The sequence below is a fragment of the Lissotriton helveticus genome, chromosome 8 (genome assembly GCF_964261635.1).
Source record: "Lissotriton helveticus chromosome 8, aLisHel1.1, whole genome shotgun sequence".
Classification (NCBI taxonomy): domain Eukaryota; kingdom Metazoa; phylum Chordata; class Amphibia; order Caudata; family Salamandridae; genus Lissotriton; species Lissotriton helveticus.
In genome coordinates this window covers 389427735-389450957 of record NC_136069.1, presented here as the reverse complement: position 1 = coordinate 389450957, position 23223 = coordinate 389427735, and the positions used below count along the sequence as shown (strand labels likewise).

Genomic DNA, 23223 nt, shown 5'->3' with positions numbered 1-23223 from the left:
GGTGACGCCAATCGTGTTTACTTGCTCTTGTATGTCGTTCCAGATCCTCCTCTTCCTGGCCTCTGGAACACGGAGTGAGCTTTTTCCAAACAGGAGGTCATGTTGCCTCACAACCTCCTCGGTTAGCACCTCAAGCTCCCTCTCAGAGAACTTTTGTTTCCTCTTTCTGCTGTGTTCCTCTGGCTGCTTGTCACCCCCCTGAGAATCCATCTCGGCTTCTTGGAAATGCAGTGTCAAAAGCACACTCCCTCCTCACAGTCTCTCAGGTAGCAAATGAGTCAGACACAGGTGCTGGCAATCAGGTGCAGCATGGGCAGTCACACTTCCTGGTTATGATGTCATCATTCTGCACCTGAATTGCTATTTTCCGTTTTTGCGATTCCTTAATAGCAATTTTGCTATTAATGAATCGCTGTTTGGGTAATCGCATTATAATTCTGCGAATTTTTGGTAATAGCAAATTTTTTGCGATTTTTTACCTACATCGCGTTTTGAGATTCCGAAAATGTGATTCGCAGAAAATCGCATTTTCCGAATCGCAAAACATTTTTTGCCTACATATGCCCCCAGGTGGCTAAGCCTGGCGCTAGATTGAGGCCGAGATACCGTATAGAGTTGGTCGCCCATTGATACGGGACGAGGGCTTGCAAGGCCGCAGTTTCATCAGCCGGGATCGTGAGGTTAAGGGCCCAAGATTTTGTATGGTTAATTTTAAGCCCTGAAGCTTGCTCATAGAACTGGAGTAGGGTATGTACTGCTGGAAGCGAGCGCAACGGATCAGACAGGGTAAGAAGTAGATTGTCTGCAAACAGGGCAATCTTATGTTCTTGCAGGTTTTTTTAATAAGCGCCTCTTAATGGGTTTCTATTATGCTTAAGATTCTTTAGTGTATAATGCTATGCCTTTTAAATGCTTTGAGAGTAAGATTTATTGGCTGAATCTCCAACCAAGGTAGTGTTGCATGGCATTTATTCTCCATTTTAGATTCACCTGTTTCGATTTACATTTCTTTCTCATGGGGACTTTTTTCCTAAAGCGTGAATGTGCATCTCTGGTACTATAGTCTGTACCGATAGTTCCAGAGCTGTATATTTAAAATGCCAGGCCAATGTTTTCGTTTCTTTCTGTGCTTGTTAGGAGCAACTTCATTTTAGCTAGACAAAACCAAAAGGAGCTGGTATGGTCTCTACCACTGTGTGATAAGAACAGCACTTTGCCATATAAACCGCTTCCGTGTTAAGGCTCAGGGAGAGGAGCATGTTCATGCTGGAATTAGTACGGAACCGCTGCAAACTGGGTGTCCGACCTCCCTCCAGCTAAGGAAGATAACACTTACACTGCAACCGGCATCTTGACTCTTGAAACCAAGGTATGGGGGTTACACTATCCCAACTGATCTGGCTGAAGGGTACTCCCGCTATGCTCTCTTTAGTATAGTATTAGTGACAGATAGAAATAAGCAAACATGAGTCACAATTAACATGGTTGAAGTGTTCATATTGTTTACCATTCTAATAATGCTGATTCCACTAAGATGTCTCTTCTGTATAATAATCGCAGCTCATGCTTTCTTTGCAAAAATGCATTCATTGTAGTAAATGTTTGAAAATATATCATTGTATCTTGCTTGTGTTTACCCAGGGCATGCAAGAGTGAGCAAGCAAAAGGGTGAGACCTGTTTTACAGATTCCCTGGTAGTCAGTGTGTCATGTTTGTCACGTCTGTTACCCTGGTTAGTTTAGGGGTTGGATGTGGTACTGTGAGCTAACTGAAACCCACCAATGCTTACTGATAAAATATGTGGACAAAATCTCAATACTGTGAAGTTTGTGTTGGTCAAATACATAGTTCTGTAAGAATTGTAGGAATCTAATAACAGATACATTACATTTTTCCACTTAAAACTGATCAATTTTTTGCAAAGTGGATATCTGTGGATTTTGGCCCTAGCTCAGCCAGCACCTAGGGAAACCTAGTAAACATGTACATTTTTTAAAACTAGACACCTAGGGGAATCTAGGTTGGGGTGACTTGCATGGCTTTCAACAGGATGTTTTACCCAGACTCGCTTGCAAAGCTCAAACTTTGACGAAAAAACACATTTTCCTCACATTTCTATGATGGAAAGTTATGGAATCTGCAAGGAGCCTCAAACTTCCTTCCACACAGCATTCCCTCAAGTCTTCTAATAAAAATGGTGCCTCACTTGTGTGGGTAGACCTAGTGCCCGCTATAGAAAATGGCCCAAAGCGCAACATGGATATATCACATTTTTCCACTCAAACGTGACTGTTTTTTCAAAGTGGGTACCTGTAGATTTTGGGCCCTAACACAGCCGGCACCTAGGGAAATCTAGAAAACCTATAAAAAGTTTTGAGCTAGACACCTAGGGGAATCCAGGATGGGGTGACTTTTGCGGTTCTCATCAGGTTGTTTTACCCAGAATCCCTTGTAAACCTCAAACTTGGATGGAAGAACACATTTTACTCACATTTTAGTGATGGAAAGCTCTGGAAGCTGTGAAGTCCCACAAATTACCTCCCAGCCAGCATTCCCCTAAGTCTTTTGATAAAAAGGTACCCCACTTGTGTAGCTAGGCCTAATGCCCGCAGCAGGAAAGGCCCCAAATACAATGTGAGGACATCAACGTTTCCTATAACTAAAAGTATCTGATTTGGCAATGGGAGTACAGCATTTGTTTTGCCCACAGATTGACTACTACAGAGGAAAACCTACTAAATGCAGACATTTCTGAAAACTAGACACCAAGGGGAGTCCAGGGTGGTATGCCTCGCGTGGATCCCACACAGTTTTCCCACCCACAATACCATGGAACCCTCTACATTTGTCTAAAATTGCAAATTTTCCTTACATTTTTGTAGTTCAAGTTTCAAGTTTGGCATTTATATAGCGCACTACTCACCCATAGGGTCTCAAGGCGCTTGAGGGAAGGGGGAGGTTATTTATCGAAAATCCAGGTTTTGAGTTGTTTTCTGAAAGAGAGGTGGTTCTGAGTGAGGCGAAGGTGGGAGGGGAGAGAGTTCCATGTTTTGGCCGCTAAGAAGGAGAAGGATCTTCCCCCCATGGTGGATCTGTGGATGCGTGGTATTGTGGCGAGGGCTTGATTGGACGATCTAAGTTCGCGGGTGGGGGTGTAGAAGGAAAGGCGCGTGTTGAGGCATTCGGGCCCTAGGTCGTAGAGGGCTTTGTGTGCGTGGGTGAGGAGACGGAACGTTATTCTTTTGCTGACAGGAAGCCAGTGGAGGTCTCTCAGGTGACTGGAAATGTGAGCTTTGCGGGGGATATCTAGGATGAGTCTGGCTGAGGCGTTTTGGATGCGTTGGAGTCTTTTCTGAAGTTTGGCTGTGGTTCCGGCATACAGTGCGTTTCCGTAGTCCAATCGGCTGGTGACTAGTGCGTGGGTGACCGTCTTTCTAGTTTCGCTGGGGATCCAGCGGAAGACTTTTTTGAGCATACGTAGGATGTTGAAGCAAGACAAAGAGACGGCGCTGACCTGTCTGGACATGGATAGGGAGGAGTCCAGGATGAAGCCCAGGTTCCGTGCGTGGTTCGTAGGTGTGGGGGCATTTCCCAGTGCCGGTGGCCACCATGAGTCATCCCAAGCGGAGGGGGACGATCCAAGTATGAGGACTTCCATTTTGTCCGAGTTTAGTTTTAGGCGGCTGCTTTTCATCCACTCGGCTACTTCTTTCATTCCTTCATGTAGGTTCGTTTTGGCGGTGTTCGGGTCTTTGGTGAGGGAGAGGATCAACTGGGTGTCGTCTGCGTAGGAGATGATGTTGAGGTTGTGTTGGCGAGCGATGGATGCGAGGGGTCTCATGTATACGTTGAAGAGTGTGGGGCTAAGTGAAGAACCTTGAGGTACGCCGCAGATGACTTCGGAGGCCTCTGATCTGAAGGGAGGAAGACGGACTCTCTGGGTTCTCCCGGAGAGGAACGAGATGATCCATTCCAATGCTTTTCCTTGTATTCCGATGTTACTTAGGCGTTGTATGAGGGTGTTATGACAGACTGTGTCGAAGGCTGCGGAGAGGTCGAGCAGGATGAGGGCGACAGTTTCTCCATTGTCCAGCAGCGTTCGGATGTCGTCTGTTGCTGCGATGAGGGCGGTTTCGGTGCTGTGTTTGGCTCGGAATCCGGATTGTGATGGGTCGAGGGATTTGTTGGATTCAAGGAAGGCGGCGAGTTGACTGTTGACAGCTTTCTCAATGATTTTGGCAGGGAATGGGAGGAGCGAGATAGGGCGGTAGTTCTTAAGTTCAGTGGGGTCTGCCGTGGGTTTCTTCAGGAGAGCGCTGAGTTCGGCGTGTTTCCAGCTCTCGGGGAAGGTAGCGGAGTTGAAGGAGCAGTTGATGACGTCTCGAAGATGGGGTGCGATGATGGAGTCTGCTTTGTTGAAAATATGGTGGGGACAAGGGTCTGTAGGCGATCCTGAGTGGATGGAGTTCATCAGGCGGATGGTGTCTTCAGTGGTGACTGGGTTCCAGGTGCAAAGGTTGTTTGGGGAGAGTTTCAGTTCAGAGGTGGATGGGGTGGACTGATCGCTTGGCTGGTTTACAAAGCTGTTGTGAATGTCGGCAATTTTGTTGCGAAAGAAAGATGCTAGGGAGTCGCAGAGGTCTTGGGAGGGAGTGATGTCGTTGGTGCCGGCTGAGGGGTTGGTAAATTCTTTTACGATGTTGAATAGTTCCTTGCTGCTGTGGGCGTTGTTGTCGAGTCGATCTTTGAATGCTGATTTCTTGGCGGAACGGATCAGTTGGTGGTGTTTACGGGTGGCGTTCTTGAAAGTGGTTAGGTTTTCGGTGGATGGGCTGATGAAGTCAGTGATGTCTTCGCAGAATTGTGTACGGGGTCCTGGTGGCCTGTAGATGAGGGTTCCTCTGAGTGTGGTCTTGGGGTCGATGTGGATCTGGAAGTGACGGTGTTCAGCTGCTGCGAGGTTGTCATCGGAACTGGTCGTGATACGGATGGTGTTTTTGTGAACAATGGCAATGCCTCCTCCTATCTGGTTGGTGCGGTCCTTGCGGATGATCTTGTAGCCTTCAGGGATGGCTATTGCGACGTCGGGCGTAGATGAGGCGTTCATCCATGTTTTGGTGAGAAAGGCGACCTCCGGAGCTGTGGTGTCAAGTAGATTCCAGAGTTGGATGGCGTGACTGTGGACAGAAAGGGTGTTGAGAAGGATGCATTTTAGGTGAATAGAGTCGGTGTTCCGTTTAGTGTCAGTGGATTTGGTGAGGGTTCGGACGCAGGTAAACTTGCAGGAATAGCAGGTGAATGGTCCATGGGTGTGTTCTGGGGTGGCTTGGTAGCAGTTATAGAGTCTGCCGATGTTAAGGGCAGAGAGGGTAGTGGCGTCGTATGTGATGCGGGCGGGATGGGCTTTTCGGGGGCCAGGGGGTCTGGCGCTGGGCGCGGTCCCGGCGCGGACGGGCGTAGACGGGTTTACCTTTGGCGCACCTTCGGCACGACCGCAGCGCGTGGACGCTGCGCGTAGGTCCATATGTCTTAAATGGAGAGTGGAGGGGGGCGGAGCGTGGGAGGGGCAGCTGGGAGGCGGGAGCGAGGTGGAGGGGCGGTGTGGGACGGCCCAGTAAACAAAATGGCAGCAACAATAACAAAAGCTGCAGGGCAGGGCGAGAAAGGGCAAAAGTAGTATCAACAATGGAGCGCTATGGGGGAGAATAATGCAGCAGTGGCAGGCGGTTCAAAGCGCAATAGTAAGCTAAGAAGCGCTACGAAATTTGGCAGCAGATAGAATAAAATGCACTCAACAGTCAATATTTTACGAAGCAATGCGAAGCCCAGCAGTGCGCAAATGAGCTACAGAGGCTAGCGGTACGAAGGGTGCTTGGTAGAGTCAGAGCGCTATCAGTCAGTCAGCAGTCAATGATCACTCAGCAAATGTAAATGCACTCAGCTGCACTAAGCAATCAATAATACACAGAGCAATACAATGCGCAAATGAGCAACAGAGGCTAGCAATACAATGCGCAAATGAGCAACAGAGGCTAGAGGTAGAAGGAGCACTTTGTAGAGTAAAAGCGCTACGCTACGATACCGGGTGAGGAGGCGGTGAGGGGAGCGACCGCTTCTGCAAAGGACAGGGCCGTGTAGTGGGAGCATTCACTCAATTCAGGGGGGCTACCCTCCAAATATAATCTCCGACAGTCAAAGGGGTTTTCTGCACACCGGGGGAGGGCAGATTGGAAGACAACACTTTCAATATGCCCCGATGGGGAGCAAAAGGGCTAGGTTATTTGCAGGGGCTTGGGGGCTACACTGATTCCTAGGTGGGATGCCCACGCCCATTTATGCGCCTATACAAAAATCCTGGTGTGTGGTAAGCTTTCTGCACCCCAGGGGCATATAGGAGAAAACAATCCCCAATCTGCCCCCCGGGAGGCAGAAAGACTTTGGGGCCTGGGGGAGAGGAGGAGCATTAGGCAATTCTGAGGTGGCCACTCCTCCCTAAACAACCACTCCCTAGTAGCCTAATGAACTTTCTACACCCTCACCGGGGGCAAATTTAGTGGAAACACCTCCAATCTGCGCCAACGGGAACCAGAAAGACTTCTGGGGTTTATTTGGGAGGGGTAGGTGATAAGCCCGATTCCTGGGTTATAAAAATGCCTGGTGTTCAGCGGGCTTCTGCGGCCCCCGGGGGCAGGTTGGAGGCAGCAACCTCCAATCTGTCCTCGGGCGCAGCAAGACTTTTGTGCCCAGGGGAAGTTTAGGAGCACTAGCCCATTGCAAGGGGGCCACACCCATCCTAAAATTCCACTTCCTGGTTATCTAATGTTATTTCTATCCTCCGCGGGCAGCATATTAGAGGGAAACACCTTCAATCTGTCCCCCATGGGGGGCCGAAAGACTACTGTTTTTTTCAGGAGAGTTGGTGGGCTACCCCCACCCCTAAAAATCTCCCTGGTGTCCAGTGGGCTCTCTGCTCCCCCAGGGGTAGATTGGAGGTAACAACCTCCAATCTTCCCCAATGGGCAAAGAGACTTTTGTGCCTGGGTAGAGTGTGGCATTAGGCAATTACAAGTGAGCCATTCCACACCTCCAGAAATAGTCCCTTGGGCCTAGTGAGTGAATCCCTCCTTGTGGATCGCCCCCTTGCAACGATCCCTAAGCAAGAATCCAAAAGGGAGTGGTACCATTGGAAAGGGGAGATTCTCCCCTTTTCAGTGTCACCTCCCCCATCAAAATCGATGCTCAGGGGACTGAGGTATGTCACAAGCTCACCGATGTAAGTGAAACTAAACGAGCCCATCAGCTCACTGCACTTTCACTTTCTGAGTAATGACATTGGCTCCATTGCAGAGAAAAATAAAGACAGCCTTGGGTGTTGTGGAAGCTTGCATCAAAGGGATTTCCTGCCTCGGATGCGAGGCTGGCTGGGATCCGTCATCAGCACATGAGCACTGGTGAGGTGGATGGCCTGGAGCCATCCTCAGCACCGAAGAGGTTAAACATGAAGACATTAATCACAATAGGCCCGATTCACAAAAGTATTCTGAGACAAAATCCTAACTTTTCGACTTTTGGTATTCACATAAGGCATTTAGGAGTAGTAAAGCTAAGATTCTCAACTTTATTACTTCTAAACTGAAACAAAATCCTAACTTTACGACTTTCGGTATTCACAAAAGGGATTTAGGGGTAGTAAAGTTAGGATTCCTAACTTTACTACTCCTAAACAGAGAAAAACCCTAACTTTACAACATGTTGTTACTGTTGTGGCCAACCAATCAAGGGCCAGACTTTTGGATACCCCTCCCCCATATGACGAGGTCAACTTAGCATTGGGAAACTAAGAGAGTGAAACCCCGACTCAGATGCACAGTACCATATTAATTGCGTAGACAGGTGAAAAGGGGTCAGATATGATGTACCATTGGTAGCTTTTAAATGTGACACATTCAGAGCATAGACCACCGAAAGTTATAGAAGTTAGGGGATGGGATTTGTTTGGACTCAGCACTGTAATAAATACATATTTAAGAAAGGCTGTGTGAAGACATTTCACATGCTTTAAGGTGAACCACCTTAATATCCCTCTTTTCAATGTGTTAAAAGTCTTGAGGATGTTGAGGGAGTCAGATTTGTTAGGAAGTCACCTATGAATAAATGTGTGATGCATAGAAGAAAAAAATCTGAATCAGTAAAAAGTATAGAACCAAAACTTACCCTTTGAGATAAAGTGATATTCTTATCCTTGAGCATGTTAATTTTTTTTTTCTGTTTGTAAAAACAAAGCACAGAAAATTAGTCAAAATAACACATTCATTAACTACGTTTTTTTTTTTAAAAGAATGGACAGTGGCATTACTGCATATGTAATATTCAGAGGGTTTACACGTTTACCCTTTACAGAAATGTACTTCAGCAATAAATTATCTTGCAACATATTAACAACAAAAAAAGTAATGAAACATACCTATTATGCTGTATAGCAGAGTATTTTTTTCTACAAAGCTCATTCACTTCTAAACTGAAGCACACCAGTCAATAGAGTCTGAGGACGCCCCTCCAAACGGATGTACGTTGTTACAACGCATGCTTTTACCACGCATGCTTTTACAATGCAGGTTTTTCAACGCAAGTCGTTACAACGACTTGCGTTGGGGGGTGCTGGATAGTGAAGAGTTTAATTTACTATTCCAACTCCAGTCCCCGTGGATAGTAGGGAAGGTGTTGGATAGTAAATTAAACTATTACCTATCCTAGAGCGCCCCCCAGCGCAATTCGTTGTAATGACTTGCGTTGAAAAACCTGCGTTGTAAAGGCACTGCGTGGTGAAAGTTGCGTCGTAAAGGATGTTTCCCCTCCAAACATGTAAAGGCATCAAAAGCTCTCAAACACAATATGATCCAAAAGGCTCTACTGACAAGTAAGCCAAGGTTTATTAGAGTAGGTACATGTTCTTGATAATAAATGTATACAAATAATTTGATTCTGGTAAAATACCAATTTGTCTGTAGAGCGCCTTCTATTGACAAGTGGAACAATACATCGCTCCCAAGTCGGCTATATATGTTCCTTCCTCAAGAATTGAGCTGTGTTTGATGCATTTTTTTCTCGGAAAGAAAAATAAGTAATTCTAGTTCTCCTAAAAGTGATCACAATAGATGATTTATGAACACTGAAACGCTCTAATAATGTGCAGGATCCCAAGTCACTTACAAGGCAACAACAAAAAACACTGAACTACCCCAGTTACGTCAAAGTGCACAATGCATAATTCTTGCCTGCCATATGCATACTACTCATTGCATATCAAATGACATCAATGACATCACCGGAGATATTTAAGATAATAGTGTTGAAGATATCAACCAAGAGATTGAACATGATATCAACAAAGACCAATGTTTCGATGAATGGGGCCAAACTCACACCTGTGCTCAGTCCCAACTTTTCATAGCCAATAAACTTGCACAATCAGGAATGTTGCCCCTGGGGTTACAGAAAAGAATAAAACAGCTGTACAGGACTCATGTGCACAGCTGGTGTAGGAATAATGGGTGCAGGTTGTGGCAAAAGGCGATATCTTGTGAGCAAGACACTGTGTAAATAGCTGAAGTGGCACAGGTGCTACAGGGGACAAGAACACACCAAGTGAATGCAAGAGCAAGAGTGAACAGAGGGGGTGCAATGGAGGCAAAAGCACATAGGGCCTGTATAAGGGCCAGAACACATAAGAGAGGCAGGGATGGAGTGGTAGGCACACAAGGGTACTGCAAGGAAATCAGGGGGCACACATAAGTGGTAAAGTAGGGGCACCAGGCATTCTGCAGGGGTGGGAGGCATCAAGAGGGATACAGAGGAGCAGGGAGCATAGAGAGATAAAGGGGTCCGCCTACTCAGGGTGAGATGCTTACCAAAAAGTCAGGGTCTTCAGCATTGCAAAATGAGGGCAACTATTTTCAGAAGCCACCATGTCACAATGCTGGAACATGTGGTAGGGAAACGCCCTCATGAAGCTGCCACCTTCTCAGGAGGAAATAGCCAAATACATAAAAAACATTGTTGCTAGATAAAGAATTTAAAAGGTTTGAATAGATCAGGAATCCGGCGGCAAGATGGCGGATTGAAGACGCCACTCGGTGCAGCTCGCAGCTGTTAAAAATGTAAAATTCAACTTGGAAGTGATAAGCGTTTGCTTTCCGAATCTTTATCTTACAAACTGTTACAAACTGCTACAAAATTGCTACATTCTCCATACGGAGGCAATTACCTTTGGCGAGAGCGGCGATTACCTCTTGAAAGAACGACGGATGCGGCTTCTGCTCCTGGGCGGATACGCCGTGTGGGTTTACAGTCCTGGGACGAGCTGAGTTCGCTGGGCTCGCTGGACGCTGTTTTCCTGGCTAGGCTCTTCTGCTTCGGGCCGCGGTTTGGACTTTCACGCCTGGCGGGTAACTAGCGCTCCTGGCGTGAAGAGAGCACAGGGGAGATCAAGCCCAGCCTTAAGTATTACAGCACGAGCAATGGCCCTGAAGAACCCTCCACGGGGAACACGGGCGGGGAAAGGTACCCCGGCAACGACAGCGGAGGAAGGAGGCAGTCAGGGGAGTTCTGTGGCCGCTTCAAGTAGTGCAGCGGATGAGGCGCAGAGGATCCCTGAGAAAGCTCCGATGAGCACGCCGGCTTCTGTCGTGGGGGCGGGAGCAAGAGCAGCAATGAGTCCACAAAACCTGCAAGGCATGGAGGCTGTGGGGAGACAGGAGAAGGCTGGTCTTTCATTCGGTAAGCAGCAACTCATCCGACCCCCTTTGTTCACGGTAGCGGAAAAAATGCACTGACAAAACCGAAAAAGGCTACAGTGACTGTAACTGCTGCTGCTGCAGTAATGAATGACAGTAAGAACAGTAAAATTGATACTGATCTAAATGATCAGTTAAATAAAAATACAATTGTAATTGGGCAACAGGATTTAAGAGAAGACTGTAGTCAAGAAGCAACTGACCAAAGCAAAGTAATTATTAGTGATGAAGTGGCTATGGAGGTTTCAGCAGCAGACCAGAATAAAGAACAGGAGCTGGATTTGGAGATAGCAGATGAAGAACTAGAATCAAGTGGTTCTGATCTGAACAATGTAGTAGATGCTACGAATCTTAGCATTTTGAAGCCGGCTAATTCTTTGCAGGTATTTAATGTGCAAAAAGTCTTTGAGAGCAAAGAATTAAAGGGCCCTCCTAGTGACCTTCCTTTGGAGAATATTGAAAAGGCTGACGGTTCTAATGATGAATACGAGGAGTTGATTGATGAGGAAGAAAACGGAGGGGCGGACTCTTCCCTGGGCGTAATTAAGCAACTTGGTCGAAAAAAGGGAAGGGGTAAGGCCAAAAATAAAACTAAGAACAAGAAGAATATTAACCCCTCCACTCTTTCTACGGCTATAGCATTTGCGAATACCAGAGGCAAACCTATCTTAGACGAGAGTCCACTGCGGAAGTGGATGCAGGCTAAAGGGGGGGTTAAAAACATGGCCTTACGATTATCAGGAGGCAGTCCTACAGAGCTGCTTCTCCCCTCAAAAGAAACAAGCAGCAGCGCTAACTCTTCTAAATCCCTAGACCTACCTCCCGTAGATAGATCTATGGGGGGGGGGATGCCCGCAGGTCGCAATTGAGGGAAGAGAGGAGGCAAACAGTATTACTCCTATTCGCATTGTCAACCCCGCCCTTCCTACATTATTTTCTCCTGAGACAGTCTCCTGTACGGATATACTGCCTGACACACCACAGTCTGAGAGCCCTTCTCTAGCTCTAATCCTCCACACTCTGACCGAACAACGGTATGAAGCTCAGAGATACTTCCTACAATTGAAAGAAGACAACACTAAGACACAAAATTTTCTACTCGAGGTTAATAATAAAATGCGTGGTATTACCCAAGAGGTAGAAGAACTACAGCAGAGGGTTGTATACGTTGAGGAGCGGTCGGTAAGCACAGAGCAAAAGACTGTCCGTCATGATGAAGAGATCCTTGCTCTGCAATATAAAATTGAGGACAGGGAGAATAGACAGCGAAGGCAGAACCTTAGACTTTTCGGAATTCCAGAGGGTTCGGAAGGCTCAGACCCTCGTGCCTACATCGTTAAACTTTTTCAGCGTGCCTTTCCCGATCTGGCAGACTGGGATTGGGACTCTCAATTACAGAGAGTTCATAGACTGCCGTTAGTAAACAGAAACAAGGGGAGTAAATTTCCCCGTCCTTTTTTGATTTTCTTTGGGAACTTTTTACTTAGGCAGGCAGTCTCTCTGAAAGCAAGACCTAATTCCCCAATAGTAACAGAAAATGTAACCTTCTTTGTTAGGTCAGATTTGTGTAAGACCACAATGGAGAGGCGCTGGAAGTTACGGCAACTAATTGATTCGTTTAAAGCAACAGGGGCACAGGTCTTTCTCCAGGAGCCGGCCTGCTTAAAAGTCATCAAAGCAGGTCATACGTATTTCCTTAATCAGGTTAAGGAAGCGCAGGAGGTTTTAGTAAAAATTACTAATGTATAACCAATTGACTTGCTTAAACTTTCTGAATTACAACGATGGCTGACAGACTGATGATAGATTGACACTGTATGTGGAGGGTTTAGATTGACACATTACAGGGTGAGGGCGAGGGTTCTACAGATAGCTGCACTTACAGGTGGCTGCCCTTCCAGCGGCAGAAGGTGCATAAGGGGGGGTTTTCCTCATGGTACGGGGGGGAGGGTTTTGAAAGGGGTGGTACTGGGAGGGGATGGGGTGTGGAGGTGAAAAAAACAAAAAAACATGACAAGTCTATGTGAGAGTAACATGGCAGGTATTAGATTAGAAATAAGTAGGAACTTAAGGAAAGGGACAGATCTCTATGAGCTAATTGCTATTCATAATGTCTATTTTAGTTGCTTAGCATGGAATGTGTCAGGCTTGAATAACAAGATTAAAAGAAGCTTGGCCTATGAGGAACTGAAAATGTATGATGCACATTTGGTTATGTTAACAGAAACGCATATTTGTTTTAAGGATAAAAAACTTCCGGCCCAACTAGGATATGAGATGGTGGTATGCACTACTTTAAATGTTCCAATACGGGGAGTGGCAATTTTGAGGAAGCGACAAATGCGGGGAGACGTGATTAAAACTGCTGCAGATGATGGGGGTCGATGGGCAATAGCGCAAATAAGGATAGAAAACTGTAATTATGTTTTTTGTGCCATTTATGGGTCAAATAGAGATGAACGACACATTTTTGATTGGCTAAATATAGAACTACTCTCTTGGGAGGGCAAACTTATCTTGATGGGGGACTTCAACTGTGTGCTAAATTATGAACAAGATGTGACGAAAAGAGGGATATTTCCACGCATGCGTAAAACCAGAGCAGCAATTTTGGAATTAGCAAAGATACATAATGTGAAAGATATATGGCGCAATCTCCATCCGGCCACACCAGGGTACACCTACTATTCATCCCCCCATAAACTATGCTCTCGAATAGACCTGGCGTGGGCCTCAGATGAACTAATTGAATTAGGACATATGGAGATTATTCCAAGGATATCTTCTGACCACAATCCTATTTTATTTACATTTTGTTTAGCTCAAAGGCCAACAGTACTACGACCCTTTACGTTCCCAAGATACTTATGAACAGATTTAGTTTTTGTAGCAGTCCTTAAGGAACATATAAAAGAATTTATTGAAAACAATATCAATACTGCCACTCTTTTATCAGTATGGGATGCTTGTAAGGCTTCAATTAGGGGGCTAGCACAACAATATGTATTCAGGCAAAATGCACTGCGCAGGAAAGAAATTAGGGCAGTAACTGCTAATATCTTATTGGTTGAAAATCAATTAGCTGACAATCTCAGGGCTGGTGGGTTGAGTAGCCATGATATTGAGCAATTGGAAAAGAAACGTACGATTTTACGCTCAACGACTAAAACTTCACTTAGGGAGAGAAATAGTCGCAAAATACTTAAATATAAACTGTCCCAATACGAGTGTGGTGATAGAGTAGGGAAGTTACTGGCCTGCAAAGTTGCTGATGATAGGGCAACAACTTTAATTAAATCTATAAAAGGCCCTAATGATACCCTATACTCCCAACCTGCACAAATTATGGGACAGTTCGTCTCTTACTACGAAAATGTATACACTCCTGAGAGTAGGAGTACGGAAGATCAGATCCAATCCTATATAAATGAGAAACTACCGCCAAAAGAATATTTAGATCAGGAAAGCATTGACAAGTTGGAAGAGAAATTTACAGTAGCTGAATTAAGCTTAGCGGTTTCTTCTCTTCCATCTAACAAAGCGGCAGGCGAAGATACATTTCCAATAGAATTATATAAAATTTGTGCAGATGAAATTCTCTCTTTTTTGTGTTTAGTGATTAATTCAATTGCTGATACAGGAAAGGCCCCGGACTCCTGGAAAACTGCCAAAATCATATTCTTTTAAAAAAAAAAAAAACACCTACGGATTGTGGGTCCTACAGACCAATTTCTCTGATAAACGCCGACGCCAAGGCTTATTCCAAATTGTTAGCAATGCGAATGGCACCCCTTATGCCATATCTGGTAAATGATCAACAGCATGGCTTTGTAGTAGGAAGGGATACTACCACCCATGTCAATATGGCCATCACAGCTTTTGATGTGGCCGCTACTAATCTCACCCCACTCGGTATGATACTTCTAGACGCAGAAAAGGCATTTGACCGAGTTGGGTGGGATTATTTGTGGAGGGTCCTGAAGCAGTTTGGCATTAAAGGGCAATTCCTCAGAAGTATACAGGCTCTATACAGGGACCCTTACGCTAAAATTAGCTATGCCGGGTTACTTTCTTCAACTTTTGGGATCTTAAGGGGAACTCGGCAGGGGTGCCCGCTCTCACCCCTGCTCTTTGCTCTCTCTATGGAGCCTTTCATTAATGCCCTGCAAACTCAAGATAAGATTGTTCCAATGCAGCACGAAGATAAAATCCTTAAAATAACAGCATATGCGGACGATTTAGCAATTTACACCACTAATGTGGTGGATGCACTACTCGGAATAACAGAGGAAGCTAAAAACTTTGGAGTTATCTCAGGTTATAAATTAAACATCAATAAAACACAAGTCATCATGAACTACCAAGCTAATTCCGCAGTGTCAGGACTCTGTAAATCTGCAGTCTATCTAGGGGTAAAAATTTCCTCTAAGCCTAACGAAATAAATATGCTAAACTATGAACCCTTACTAAAAGAGGTGACGACGCTGCTCAAAAAATGGCATAAGATTCCACTTAATTTACTTGGTCGAATCAATCTGATTAAGATGAACATTTTGCCGAAATTGTTATACTTTTTTCGCTCGATTCCTTTTCGGGTTAACAATTTATTCTTTAAAAAATTAGACGGAATCCTTAGTAGTTTTATTTAGGGTTATAAGAAGGCCAGAAGGTCTATGACCATACTAAAACTACCACTTGAAAGAGGGGGTCTGGATTTTCCGGACTTCAAAGCTTATTTTTTGCATCTTTTTGAGGCCAGCTTCGTAGATTGTTCGTTAATAATCAATACTTTTTTTATCATTACATGCTTGGCACTAACTCAAAACAGTTCTTGGCAAAAGTACAAGATCCAAACTATTTTAAACGCGTAAAATTTAAGACGGCGAGGGATGCGGTACGTATTTGGAACTTGATCCTGAGCCATTGTGACACCTCCTTTTTTCATACTGAGCTACCACTCTGGGATAACCCAGGGCTTCCTGATATTTTTAGTGATAAAATTGGGCGGGACTGGGCCAAGTTTGGAATTAAGACGCTAAGAGATCTGTATGGTTCAGATGGACTCCTACAGTTTGCAACATTGCAAACTTTGTATAACTTGCCTGAGGTAATGATATACAAGTACTTTCAAATTAAGGACTATTTGATTCGTAAGATGAATTTGAAACAAATAACCAGCTCAGCTATTTGGAGCTGTTTTTACTCTACGAAAAAGAAATCACTAATTAGTCTGGGATATAAATGTCTCGGCCTAAACAAATCAGACGATTGCCCTAGACTGGCGTCAAAATGGACAGTTGATTTGGGAATTAAAGTGACGTCCCAGAATGTTTCAGCTGCTCTAGATAACATCAATAAAGCAGTCCATTCTTCTAGTCTGAAATTACAACTTTATAGGACGGCTAGCCAACTTTATCATACTCCATTAAAAATATCCAAATGGACACAAAATGCTACTAGCAGTGATCGTACAAAATGTCCTAAATGTGGTCTGGTGGCAGCAAAACTCATACATATGATCTACCCATGCCCTTTGGTAACTAAATATTGGTTAGAAATTGAAAATATCTTACTCCAAAAGCAATTGATTAATACCCCAATTACTGCACCTTTGGTACTACTTTCTATATAACCTACGGGTATCACAAATAGGAGTTGGTTAAGTATAGCTTTGTCCTGCGCCAGACTGGTGATAGCTAAGGCTTGACACTCGCAGAACCCACCTCATACGATCGAGTGGTGGAATCTTTTACATGAAATCTATACTATGGAAAAGGCACTGGCTAAGGGTAGAAGCTTAAAAGCAATTATCAAATTTGAAAAAATCTGGGATAACTTCTCGTAAATCTTACCTGAATCTGGTTAACGGAATTTTTGTATTTTGGATGATATTACTGTTTTTGTCAAGAAGGTATATTTATGGTTGACTGCGATTAATTTTCTTTCTATGTTCTTTTTTCTGTTAAACGTTGATCTGTCCCGGGAATGATTGAAAATTATTTCTTTCTGTATGTATATGAAAATTGTTACACTCCTGGACTTGCTTGTCAAATAAAAAAAAATAATAAAAAATGAATAGATCAGGAATCCTAAGTCCAACAGGAATTCATCAGGAGCAAAGAGTTAGGACCAGCAAGTGAGGGAGCAAGGAAACAATCAAAGGAACACGTTGTGACACAGTCTCTAAACAGAGTGAGGCCCTTACATAGCAAACAAATGGGAACAGGAAATTAATTCAAACATCATGCAACAAAACCATAATGGATTGGGAGAATCACAAAGAAACGAAGGAAGGAACAGCCATGATTTTAAATGGAAAGGACTGAAAACCTGAACTGGAATAGCTGCAGAGTTGCATTAGCAAGGCAAGCAGGTGATTGCCATTTTGGAGTTGGAGTGGGAGGAGCACCAACCAGGAGACCAGGCTCACAAGGAAAGGCAGCCCCAGGTGAGAGGAACTCAAAGCCCGCAAATGCAGGCTTCTTGCAGTGTTTTCTGAAGCCTGGTGAACGTAATTTTGTACTCTCAGAGACTGCGGTCATAACAGCCTAGCCCTTTCTGAGAGCACACGCTATTCAGGAAGGGCCAGTAAAAATTGACAAATCAATCTAAGGGCATGGGCTTAAAAAGCAGGAGCCCAAGAAACCCCACACGCATACTAGCCTCTCTTGTGAATGAAATACTATATTGATCCATGAAAATCACAGAATTCCAGATGTTACTAACCTCATATTCTGAATACCCAACTTTCATAACTGGAGGAGGAGAAGAAGTTTAGACAAGTAGGTTCCAGCACAAAAGGCTTCAGCTGGAAGACATGAAAAGTAGTGTGTATCTTCCAATAATTAAGAAGATGCAACCTAAATTCAAAATGATTGATCTGTTTGGCCATCACCAAGAAACAAAACTGTAGTAGAACCTGGAAGATAACCAAACCTTATCTCTCACCTTAAAGTTTGGGATCAGTCTTCTTAATCTATTAGTTCTAGCATGTATAGCTGTTCTAGTGTCTCGTGAATGCTGGGAAATCAGAAGACTCTCATTAACCTTGGTTGTGATATGTTCCTTTGTTGGCACTATGATCAATCACACAAGTGAAGCAGCATTTTTATCGTGAGAAGTGTGGTAATGATGGGCGACCGGAATTTTGATTCAGATGGTTTCTATCAGAAATGCAAGAAAAAATGATTTTAAACAAAGTTTGAGGTTTTTAGGGCATTGTGGGTAAGACAACTTTATGGCATTCACATGAAGCACACCACCCTGGACACTTCCAGGTGTCTAGTTTTCAGGAACGTCTGGTTTTGGTAGAATTCCCTAGGTGGCGGCTGAGCCCATGCCAAGGTAATGCAGCTACCCCCATTACCAAATCAGGTACGCTTTTTGCTAGAAATGTTGATATCTCCATATCATATAGCCTTTTCCGGATGTGGGTGCTAGGCCCACCCATACAGGAAGGGTAGGGTAGAGGGGAAACACTGGCAAGAAGGACTGTTGTGGATCCCGGTGTGTTTTGGAATTTAACATACCAGGAATGCAAAGAAAATGTGTGATTTTAGGCAGAGTTTGAGGTATGCAGAGCATTGTGGTTAGGAAAATGTCATGGGATCTAAGCAAGGTATACTACCCTGGACTCTACTCTATGTCTACTTTTCGGAAATGTTTTGGTCTGGTAGGTTGCTCTAAGGTGGGGGCATACCCAAGGTAAAAAAGGGCAGCCATTCAGCAGAGCAGGTAGGACAATATTGTTATTTAGCCCCACTTTCCTGGCCTGAAATGTGTTCTCGCTTGCCAATGTGATAGGGATGAAGATGTTTAAGCACACAGGGGAACAGAAAGACTGTTGAGGTGTAAGGGGTAAGGTCGGATTTCAGGATGGGCTAGATCAGCCCCATTAACTTATAAAAAACATATTCCTGCCATCCACGGTGCTTTTGCCCCTCTAGGAGGCAAATTGAGAGAAACACCTCTCTCTGTTCCCAGGAGGCCAAAATACTGGTATGGCCCTTTTGGGATGTAAGTGTTGCCCGATGCCAGAGTGCCACGACTCTGCCCCATTCTTTTGGACCAAATTGAAAATCCTTGGTGCCTAGTGGGCATTTCAACCCCCTCACCCAAATGGGGGCATATTTAGGCCAACTGGGACAAACCTCCTACCCGTCTCCTTACCAATTGGGACAAATCTCCTACCATCCCCCAGGGGGAGAGAAAGACACTGCTGTCCCATTTGGGGTGGAGTACGGCAGATAGGAATCCTCATCTTTTTGTTTGCTTTGGCAACATTTTGAAAACCATGGTGTCTAGTGGGCTTTCTGCCCCTTCCTTCCAGTGGCAAATGGGGGTGGGGGCAAACCCCCTGTCTGCTAATGGAGGGGAGCAGAAAGACTGGTTTGTGCCTTTTTGGGTAGAGACATGGCCGTGTCTATGGTGGGAAACCCCCACCACTATGCTCTTTATTATATATTCCTTGGTGTTTAGTGGGCTTTGTGTCACTTCCTAGGGAAGGTGGATTGTAGCAAACCTCCAATCTGCCCTCCGGGGGCAGCAGAAAGACTGTTGCACCCTTTTTGGGGGCTGTGGTGGGGACATGGCCGTGCTTGTGGTAGGCAGCCCCCACCCCTATGATTTTTCTTAGGACCCTGTTTAGGGTAGGGTCATGGCCATGCCAGATTGGGACGAATAGCTTACATCCGTCCCCAGGGAGGGTCAGAAAGACTAAACATTTTGTCTCTGCGGGGGGGGGGCAGGCCTTTGCCTAATGTGCTGCTCCCTGGATTTTAGTGAGTGTCTACTGGGTGGCTCACTGCTTGGGAATCACTCTCCTTTAGCAATCCTCAAGTAGGAATCCACTGGTTAGAGAAACCCTTTGAAATGGGAGACCCTGAATACTGATGCAGTGATAGTAAAACTAAATGATCGGCTTGTTTTACTTTTGTTTTTCTACTAATGACATCAGCATGGCCTGCATATTGATTGTTATTGCCAAATGAAAAAAAATTCCCTGGCCTCTAGGGAAGCTTTCCCCAAGCAGTGTGAGTAGAAAATATAAAAAACGCAATCTCTTTGGTACAAGCACCAGAGGCTCTTTTAAAACTCTCCGCAGCATCGTTCCAGATGGGGTACCTAAGAAAAGGGTTCAGACGCCCCAACAGGGGAAAGAAGGGAGTACTTAAGATAAAAATAAGGAGTTTCTTAAACGGCTCCAAACGTTTGCCAAAGAAGGGAAGTTCAGTGACCGATCCAAGTCCATGGGGCGGGGGTATCAGGGAAATAATGTTTACCCTTTAAATGCTCGGGTGTGCTATGACTGTCAGCAGTCTGGGCATAAGCCCCCATAGGGTACACTGAATTAGTGTGAATGGGAGTGAAGGATATTGACACCAAGGCTGCCTTACCTCCCAGCATGGTGAAGAATAGGCACTGGCCAAGCTCTCAGGCATACCGGTTCAAACATAATCACTGTGGTGGACAAGCTGGTTTCCCAAGACCAAATAATCCCAGAACTTCTAAAGTAACTGTGTGTCCCAGCCATCCCAGTGGAATGACTGCTGGAAAATGATGTGGAAATGTGTGCTTGGTCAAATGTGGAAAGGAGGACTCATGCAGAAATGCAAGGCAGTTGTATGCCATTACAACGCATACTAATACCAAGCGTGCTATAACAATGTGGGTATTCCTACGCTACTACGCTTAAAATGAACTACCATCACAATGCATTCTTTTACCATACATATGCCTTTACCATGCATGCCATTACAACACAAAGGCAAGCTTGGTAAAGGAATACACTTGGTAAAAGTGTGTAAGGTGATTGACACTACCCTGCCCTATCCTAAACCCTAAATCTCTAACCCTGCATGACCCCGACCCCCAGCCCTAACCTTTCCTAAACCCTAAATGACTACCCCTGCACAACCCCAACCCCCAATCCTTACCCTACTCAAAACCCTAAACAAATACCCCTGCACAACCACAACCCCCAATCCTTACCCTACTCAAAACCCTAAACAAATACCCCTGCACAACCCCGAGTTCTCTCCCTACCCTAAACCCTAAAACACTACCCCTGTATGATCCCCACAGCCCCATGTCCTCTTCCTACCCTAAACCCTAAAACACTACCACAGCACGACCCCTGACCCTCAAACCTTCCCTACCCTAAACCCTAAAATACTACACCTGCACAACTCCCTGACCTTAATCCTTTCCCTACCCTAAAACCTAAAACACTTCCCCTGTACGACCCTCCCCGACCACCAGTCCTCTCCCTATTCTAAAAACACTACCCTGCACAAGTCCCCCAGTCCTCTCCCTACCCTAAAACACTACCCCTGCATGACCCCCTGACCCTCAATCCTTTCCCTACCCAAAACCACTACCCCTACATGACCCAGTAAAATAGTAACCCCCAACCCAGGCCCAATCCCTCTTACCTCTCTCTCCTCGTGGTTCCTCTCTCTCCTTGTGGTTTTTGGTTTCTGGTTTCTGGTTCCTGCGGTTGTCTGAGGAGCGATACATGTCATTGTGAGTTCGCAGAAGAGCCTCTGTTTCATCACAACGACGTGGGTCGTCCATATTTTTTTACAGCGTATGTGTTTTTACCATACATACCTTTACAACGAAAATCATTGTATAGGCATGCATGGCAATAGCACATGCGTTGTAAAAAGTGTGTTGCAAAGACTATGAATTGTTACAACGCATGCGTGGTAACGCTTGCATTGTAATGGCATGCAGGGTAACAGCCACAATGTAATGGCTGTTCCCTATGCAGGACACGACCAGCACATCAGAGGAGTTAAGGGAACCTGGAATAATGCCCCAGACCTCTCCAAAAAAAGCAAGGGCAGGAAATCTGGGAAACCAACTTCAGAGCATCATATGACCCAAGAAGAATATGGCCTTACTACCCCGTGAGAGATCTGCCAGAGCTTGCAGAGCTGCCAGTGGCAGGAAGACCATAGAGAGAGGAGTTCTGCCAAAGACAGATGGCCTTTCCTGCTCTCGAGGGCCTTTGGCAGCAGGCTGAAGTCCAAGAGGAAAGGGGATGTCTGTAGACCCCACAGGGTCTCCTGGGAGGGTGGTGTTTTGTATAGTGAAACAAGGGACCCCACACCTGGAGCAACTTGGAGATTGGTGGTCCCCCAACAGTACATGGCATGCCTCCTAAACCTGGAGCAGACATCCCCTTGGTTGGGCATCTGGGGATAGGTTGGTCAGCGTTTTTCAACTTACCCAAGATGTCAGAGAAAGTGAAGCAGTTCTGTCGATCCAAACCCACCTGTCAAGCCAATGGCAAGACAAGGGTTAAGACATTTGTTTTCTTAATTCTACTCCATATGGTTGAGACCCATTTTGAGAGAATGGAGATTGATACTTCTGGTCCCCTAGGCCCTCTAACTACTTCTGGCAATAGGTTCATCCTAGTGGTGGTATACTATGTCACAAGATACCCAAAGGCAATATTCCTCAAGATAGTAACTGCGCTCTCAGTGGCCAGAGTCTTACCTGGTTTCTTCACCAGAGCTGGGTTTCCTAAGAAGTTAGGTCCCGATTCACAAAAGTAATCTGAGACAAAATCCTAACTTTAGGAATTTCAGTATTTGCAAAAGGCATTTAGGAGTAGTAAAATTAGGATTCCTAATTTTACTACTCCTAAACTGAGAAAAATCCTAACTTTGCGACTTTCATTATTCCCAAAATGCATTAAGGAGTAGAAAAGTTAGGATTCCTAACTTTACTACTCCTAAACTGCAAAAAATCATAACTTTGCTACTTTTGGTATTCACAAAAGGTAGGGTGCAGGGTCTGCTTCAATCTTTTGCATTTTAGGAAAGGGGCTGTGTGGCCCACCTTCCCTTTCACCCTTTTGGGCCCCGGGTACCCCATCCCCCAGGTCCTGGCCGATTTTTTTTATTAAATTAAAAAGGGAGGGGGGTCGCGTGACCCCCCTCCGAAAGCAGATTTTGGCTACGGGGACACCATACTCTGGGGCTAGGTCTATGTTTATATTTGAATTCATAAGGGGGAGTCTGTACGGCCCCCCTCCCCAGGCCGATTTTGGCCCGGGGACCTGAGGCCCAGCCAACTTTTAATTATTTTTTATTAAGGGAGGGGGGCTGAGTGGCCCCCCTCCCCCTGGACGTTGCTGCCTGGCCATCCCCACGGGCTGTGTGCACCCCTTTGCCTGACAGCGCAAGTGCCTGTGTGTGTCCTGGAGGGTCCCTGGGGAGTTCCAGAGTGGGGTGCTTTTGCCAGCAGTTTGACTCTATCTTAGGACCCGGGGAGCCCCAGCAACAGCAATCCCCCCACAGCAAGTCTCCAAGACACTTGTGACCTCTGACTGTTCCTTGGGATATCGGGTGGGGAGTGTTGCGGCCTGGAGGCGCAGCCTTATCCCCTCGCTGGCATGGCACCCTTCGGATGAAGT

The 23223-nt window shown here is 45.4% G+C and overlaps 1 protein-coding gene and 1 long non-coding RNA gene across 2 annotated transcripts in view; one reads left to right on the top strand and one right to left on the bottom strand.

Annotated features, from left to right (window-relative positions):
• Positions 1-23223, bottom strand: part of LOC144771653 (uncharacterized) — a 945479-nt gene that overhangs the window by 451157 nt on the left and 471099 nt on the right. Inside the window, exon 6 of the mRNA XM_078656010.1 lies at positions 8215-8265. Within this exon, the coding sequence (XP_078512136.1) occupies positions 8215-8250 (36 nt within the window). The 5' untranslated portion in view covers positions 8251-8265. The remainder of the gene's footprint in view (positions 1-8214; positions 8266-23223) is intronic.
• The window catches only part of LOC144771654 (uncharacterized), a 212080-nt gene that overhangs the window by 126379 nt on the left and 62478 nt on the right, over positions 1-23223 (top strand). The window lies entirely within an intron of this gene.